A 7,512-nucleotide genomic window follows, 5' to 3' on the forward strand; every position below is an offset into this window, starting at 1 on the left:
GGACAGAGGGGGGTTTGTGTGGAGCGTTCAGGACCCAGACAAGATTATGTGATGCAGAGTGAAAAGCAAAAGAATGTCTGTCCTGCACACTTGAGACTCAATCAATCACTCACTGTCTGTTTCCCCTCCCTTTCACTCTCTCTCTCTCTCTCTCCTCCCCCCCCCCACCCCCCGCTCTATCAGCAGCAGCGTACCAGCAGCCCCCTGCTGCTGCCCCTCAGAACTTCCACTATGAGCCTGCTCCTGAACCAGTGCGCCAGGCGGCTGCGGCCCCCCCTCCCAGCGCCGCTGCAGGGGTGAGTCCCTCCTGTCTACGGTGCTCTCTGCATGGTGCAGGAGGACTCCTCCTGTGTTTGCGAAGGCACTATCCACATGCTACCTTAGTGTTGCCTCGCCTTTTGTCTTGTTAGTAGAGCCCAACTGTGTCTGCTGTAGGCAGTGGTAGGAGGTGAACTTAATGCTGCTCTTTCTCTGTCTCTCTCTCTCTCTCTCTCTCTCCCCTTGTTGTTTTTGTTGTTGTTTTTTGTGCGTCTGTGTGTATGTCTTTCTTGGTCTCTCTCTCTCTCTCTCTCTCTCTCTCTCTGTGTGTGTGTGTGTGTGTGTGTGTGTGTGTGTGTGTGTGAGTGTAGAAGCGATACCGGGCAGTGTATGACTACGCCGCTGCTGATGAGGACGAGGTGTCCTTCATGGACGGGGACGTGATCGTAGACGTGCAGCAGATCGATGAGGGCTGGATGTATGGCCGCGTGGAACGCACCGGCCAGCAGGGCATGCTGCCTGCCAACTACGTAGAGGCCATCTGAGAGAGGGAGGGAGAGAAAGAAAGAGAGAGGAGAGGAGGAGGAGGAGGAGGTAGAGAAAGGGAGGGAGAGAAGAAAAATGAAAAGCCCAGTGCCATCTCATCTTAATGCCGCTTTCTCTTTATTTCACTCTGTTCTCTGATCTGTCCTGTTCTCGGATTCAACACCCCCCCCCCCCCCCCCCGGTGTGTACCCCTGGTCTGCTCTTACCTTCTGCTCTGCTCTCCAACGACAGACTCCCTCCGTCTGTCAGTCAGTCAGTCTGTCTGTGTCTGTCTGTGCTGCCGTCTGTCTCTTGTCTTGGATGTCTGTCATCCTCTTTCTGTCTGTCGCTCTGTCCCCAAGTCCCCCGTCCACTCTCGTGCTGTCACAAGTGGAATTTACTGTAAGTCTTAAAAGTCAACACACTCACCCCCCCCTGTCTCATAGGCCATCGGTCAGGGGTCATGTGGTGTCACACAGGTCTATCCGCGCTATAGCACTTCAAATTACAACACAACCAAATGCAAAAATGTTAAGGAACCCCCCCCCCCACACACACACACACCCCTGCCAATCAACATACAGTTACCATGACAGCAGAGAGAAGCGGCCAATGTGGTCGAGAGAAAATGAGTTTGGAATGTGGGCGTGGCATATTAAGTCATGTTTATTTTCGTTTTTGTTTGGTTTCTTTTTCATTTCGCAGCCTGAACTTGGCCAGACTGGAAGCGCAGTGTAGAATCTCACTGTATTTGTGCAGTCAGAACTAAGCTTGAATTTTTGACTTGTACATTCCATTAACCTCAGTACCCCTTTGTTGTTGTTGCATCCGTCAGTGAGCTACCAGTCTTAACAGAGAGGTTTTATATATTTATATATCTACTCACGCATTTCTCAACATATCAATATCTCGCTCTTATCTGTGTCCTTGCGTGCCCAACACTGCATTGTGGGTATTGTTATGAAACTGGAAATCCTATCCTAACTGAAGAGCACTTCCCACCATTGCCTCTTACAGGCCTGTTGAAGGTGGGTGGGATCAGGGACAAGTTAGGGGACATGGTTTAGCTATTCCCCCCCCCCGCTACCCCAAGTTATTACAATCACACCACTATGACATCACATCAGTTGGTGTGAAGATATTCCTCGCAGCCTGAAATGCCTTCAAGATGGAGAGAGTTGTGGTGATTTTAGGTCTGAGATGTTTGGGGCATGTGAAGAGATGGTGGGATCAGGCCAGGTCCCACCCCATTCCAAGACAACCATCATCAGAGTTCACCAAGAATAACAGAGAGGGCCAAGCACAATTCTCAAGACAATTCTGTATTGTGAATGTTTTTTTTTTTTTTTTTTTCTTTTTTTATTAATAATTATTTAGTCATTCCATTGTTCTTGTGATTGAACATTCCAATCCTTTTTTTCATGAGATGTGTGTGAAAAATGTTAAGCTGTGTTGAGGTCAGAAACCATGGCTGTGGTAAATGGTGTTATTGTTGTCCTTTCTCTCTCATATCATGCTGGTGTTTTTGTTTTTTTCGTTTTTTTTGTTGTTGTTGTTGGTATTGTAAGAGGCTTATTTTTTAAAATGTCAATGTATCAAATAAATAGAAAAATAAAAGCGACAACTCGATTTATGAACCAAGGCAGGCTAGTTTGTATAGACGTGTGCTCACTGTCTGTTGGTTAGCAATCACAGAACTAGGTTCCATGGGGTTAAATGTGTACTACACCTCCGTGTCAGGTCCAACCGTGCTGTTTGCCTCATAAGAACAGTAAACTCAATGCCTGTTAATATTGTGCCAACTCATGACTGGAGTATCTCACAGTTATCCCTAATTCTTGTAACTCTGAGGAGAGCAATGTTCTGGAGTGCCACAGGCTAATGAAGATTCATGCAGTCTTTAATATGCTGTAGCCACAAAGCCGGTCTCATCTGCGTCATAGACATAGAATGTCAAGAACAGACACAGATCTCCAAATGATGTTTTCTTACCTATATAGTGCTGCACGAGTAAGTTAAATTGTTGCAGAGAACTCTGAGAAATATAGTTTGGGTTTTTTTTAGCAACAATTCGCGTTCCAAATAATCACTAAGATGGCTGTCTGGCTATGATGTCACCAAATAACACTTTCACTGACTGATCTTACATTCCATGTCTAAGGGACAGTGTCAGCCAGGCCCAGAGAGTGATATTGCTCACTAGTGTATGAACTATATCCACCTTTGGCCTCTGTTCATTGTCTCTTCTTTACTTCCCCTTTTCCCTGCTGTTTCATTCTATTTCCTGTGATGCACTGTGACTTTCACAGACCTGGGGGACAAAAATGGAATTTAAGTAATTTTCAGCTTTACAAAAAGAAACCATGCTCTCACTATGTAGCTAGATGATATTGTACAATTGTATATGTATTACAAAGAGAGGTGAGGGGGAAAAGGTTATTACAGGTCATGGTGCTTGGGAAGAGGCTTGCCTGCAGACGAAAAAGCAGTCGTGTTTATTGATTTTTGATTGGGGTGAGGGAAAATGTACATGGTCAAAATGTCCCATGAAAATCCCAATGTGGTGCAAAGTGTCAGATGATAAGTGGGTTTTGAGTGTTCATATAGTTTTTGCAAATTTGCAATGTGATGATGAATTATGACAATGATGATGATTAATGAATTGGAATTAACACAACACACCTCAAATGGGCTAGATAATCAGTTTGCCAGACAAAAGGGCAACTATATGCCTGCGTCTCTCACAGACCTCTCTACTTGACATCTGGACGTCTTCAGAAGCAACTCGTACACTGTGTAAAGGGCTGTTTTTGGGTGATCTATTTCAAGTCTCACTGCTGTGTCGCAGGAATTGAAGAGTGAGGAGTTGGTTTGGCTTGAAGTGATATGAGTGTTGTTCTTGGGTTGTTTTGTTATTTTTTTCAATTGCCTTTGCATCAATTTCGCTCAAAAATAAGTTGCCTTGGCTGCTTGTAGGCCGTGGCTATGTTTTTTTCTTCTTCTTCAGATTGGTGAAAATCAAGCCCATGTTGGCTTACCCATCTGGTTTTCTTTGAAGTGAAGTGATGTGGGTTTGTTTTTCGGATAGCATAGCAGGTTTACATCGGGTATTTGAGGAGGAGACAGTGTGTTGCTAAGTCAGAGGTCACGAGTTCGAGACTCGGTCGGAGCAACTCGAATTGCGGGGCTACTGCTAGTAACAACTTGACGTCTGTTTCACCAGGTTTGGGAGATGAATGTTGGCGATAGTTGATTGGTGGAGTATCCTTTCAGAAACAAAGACAGCCAACGGTGTTTTAGTGTGACTCAATAGAGATGATAGACACTGTGGCAAGGCCAAGACATTCCCATATGATGTTAGAGAATGGGGCCAGGGGGAGAGATGCTGTAATCATGTACTACTACCCCAGCTTGAGAGAGGAGGCATGGAAGACAATGATTTGGAATCAGTCAGGAGTTAGCCTTTTTCCCGCCAAATATCCTCCTCTGCTGTGATATCAATCATCCTGCACCTCTGCTGTATCATATCTCATATCACAGCCCTGTTTCCTCTCAATGTCTAGTTACCTTGTCCTACTGCCAAGATTCCTCCAACCCTGAACTCAAATGTAGACTCATACACCTCATTCTTCTGATGAATCATTCCTTGCTCTTATGATACTTGTAATGTCAGTGCGGATAGAAATCATGTAAAACCACAAACACTGACCTAGCATTCAGACCAATGTTTTGCATTCCATCTAAAGATGATTTTCTTTTGATATCATTTTGTTATTACTTTTATTAACATATGCATATATTGACATATTCCAAAAAATCAGAGACTCCAGTTGGATTTAAGGACCTGATTAGCATCTCTTATTGCCCTGTTACAGCACTTCGAATTGTACTTAATGATTCTACAGATTCAATAAAATGTCATTTTTACTCAGTCGCCTGCTGTGTTAATTTCTTCCTTCGATGTGATTCCTTTCCTATGACATGTATGGCACTGACACAACATACTGCACATATTCCATAAGGGACGGCGCCCTATAATAGCAATTCAAATGTGTTTCTTCTTACCCTACTTCCCACGCGTAAAATATGCTAGAACGCGTCAGGCAGGGAAGGGTTCCATGTAGCCGAAGGATTATCTCTGCTCCGGCAACTTCCGATCTCCTCCGATCTGCACCGTTGTGAAGAAGAGGCTGGAAAATTCTACATCACGTTTTTTTGTCTTGCATCTGCATCCTCCATTTCTTGCATCCTCATCATGACTGACATTTTGGTTTTGATGTTTTTCGCCATCATGGGTCTGGTCTTCCTGTCCTACATCATCTACATGTTATGATGTGTGCACCGCTAATGGACGCAGCCGGTGAACGGACCGGGATGTAAAAAGATGTGTGGTTTGCATCTGTCGCATCGTCTGTACCCATTCCTGACGATGGTAAGCAAGCGTAGAGTAGACTACTGCGTGGATGTGTTGTGCTTCGCAGTATTCAACTGCCCTGTGGATAATGAAATTATTGTTTTATGTGACAGAAAAATAACAATTGCTCGATTGATTTGGCACTACTGATGTTAAAAGAAAACAGTAAGTCAATTTCCAATCCGGTTTATATGGTTCAGGAACACTCTTTGCAGTAACGGGGATTCTAGAAATGTTCAATTCTATATTGATGAAAGCTCGTGAATTCAGAGCCCCTTACCCCATGTACCCCCAGGATAGTATAAAACATTATTATTTAGGAAAGCACAATGTGACATCTGTGGGACCCACTTGCATCTCTGTTTCAGGGGGAGACTATCTTCTCAACAATGGGGTCTTGGTGGAGACTCAGGAAAACGTAAAGAGTGCCCAGTAGAGGGGGAATACCGTGTGTGAGGACTGACAGCTGTTGGAGACCACCTCCTCCCCTCCTTCCATGGATCTCTACAATGTCTCCCACTCTGCTATGGCCACCCTCTCATTGGGGTTCCCTGTATCTAGCTCACCCAGAACCCTAAACCCACCTCACCAAACTCCACAGTACTGCAAGGATGATGGTATTTAAGAGCAGAGTTATGTGTGTAAAACTCACTTGAGTTAGTAAAGATCTAATACTGTAAGACCAAATGTATTAAGGACCAAGGAGTAGTGTTGTTTGTGCCTATTGACCACACTGTGATGGTTAACAGTAACCCCAACCTGCGATGTGCAATGTCTCTATGTTAGTGCATGGTGCAAATCACTATACGCACATTACTGTTTTAGACCGTGTTTCCTCAACCAAGTTAGAAGCTAGGTCAAAGGATCCAGAGACTCAATTCCCTTTAATGACCTTGGACAGCTGTCTCTTTATAGTCATCTGGTTTGTGCAATTTTTTTGTATGAACAGACCCAGATGCCATGTGTTGCCCTGTGCTTGACATCAGTGTTACAGGAATACAGTTGGCTTATATGTTCTCCTGCCCTCTAGAATCATTGCCCCAGTGTCAATAGCCACAGAGACACACAGACAGAGATTGTTGTTGTTGGCCTGTAGAACTGATCTGGTTTTATCAGTAGCTCTGTCGTCCTGGAAGTTACTTCAACTGTAATGTTAGTGTTCATCTCCTTATGTTGAATTGATAGGATCCGGGAGCCACTGTAATTGTCACACTACTCTTTGTCACAGTAATCGTGTTTGAGCAATTGAATGACATACCCTCTGAACAGCAATTATAAGTCATGCAGACATTATAAATTCATACACTCTGAATGCATGCCTCTATTCATCTGTTTTACAACCATGCTTTTGATTTGTTTTTGTGTGTCACATTCAGATGTTGTTTTTCACCGGTGCCAAGGTAAAGACAATCTTTCTTTATGTAAGTCACTGGAATAAAGATGTGTGCACGTCACAAAAACTTGACTGCCTCTTCTTTTGCTTTAACATTTTCTGTGAGTGGAGGATCATGGAATTCAAGGGGTAATCTACATGGTACACTATGAAGAGCACAGCACATGCGTCAGATGAAGGTCATTCCATTTCCATATAAGCCTAGCCCCCAGCAGACATACATTATAAGCCTAGCCCCTAGCATATTTACCCTAGCCCCTACTCCTAGCTACTCATGTAGATATAAAATATATGAAAGGTAAAGGCATTATGGTTTTGCTTCACCTTGCCTTAGGTGGAATTTTCACCATTATGCTTATAACAAGATCTAGGCGAGGGGCTATAGGTACCAATGGAATTCAGCAATAAAGAGGTGGATGTCTGGAGAGGCTGTGTGTGTGTGTGTGTGTGTGTGTGTGTGTGTGTGTGTGTGTGTGTGTGTGTGTGTGTGTGTGTGTGTGTGTGTGTGTGTGTGTGTGTGTGTGTGTGTGCGCGTGTGTGTGTGTGTGTGTGGAGGACATCCAGTATGTCACTTTTTAGAATGTACAGGAACATGAGCAGGTGTGTAGCTAGATTGGTAGGTTTATACTGTATCTAGGCCTACAGTATATGCCATTTCTATCAGGCACTCTTATCCTGCAGCTGACTGTCTCTGCTACAAGCACATACATCTACAAGCATATGCATGCAGTGAGTGCATTTTTTCTGTACAATCCCAGCGAGATTTGAATTTATAACCTTACTGCTTGCACCATGCCTTCACCAATTGAACATTTTGGGGGAGTATTGCCTACTATTGATGGGCGTTTGTTCCTATATCAAGTTCTTTCATTTCAGTGCGGATAAAGGAATGTAAAAGGAGTTGAAGACACTGATGATGAGA

The 7,512-nt window shown here is 44.0% G+C and overlaps 1 protein-coding gene across 2 annotated transcripts in view; it reads left to right on the forward strand.

Annotated features, from left to right (window-relative positions):
- The window catches only part of lasp1 (LIM and SH3 protein 1), a 25,538-nt gene extending 20,828 nt beyond the window's left edge, over positions 1–4,710 (forward strand). The window contains exons 6-7 of one of the 2 annotated variants that reach the window (XM_083676203.1): positions 184–296; positions 630–4,710. In XM_083676203.1, the coding sequence (XP_083532329.1) occupies positions 184–296; positions 630–803 (287 nt within the window). In that variant the 3' untranslated portion in view covers positions 804–4,710. The remainder of the gene's footprint in view (positions 1–183; positions 297–629) is intronic. The other variant, XM_083676204.1, reaches the window with a different exon arrangement.
- Positions 4,711–7,512: the final 2,802 nt, after the last annotated feature.

This window comes from Argentina silus (genome assembly GCF_951799395.1).
Source record: "Argentina silus genome assembly, chromosome: 9".
Taxonomy (NCBI): Eukaryota; Metazoa; Chordata; class Actinopteri; order Argentiniformes; family Argentinidae; genus Argentina; species Argentina silus.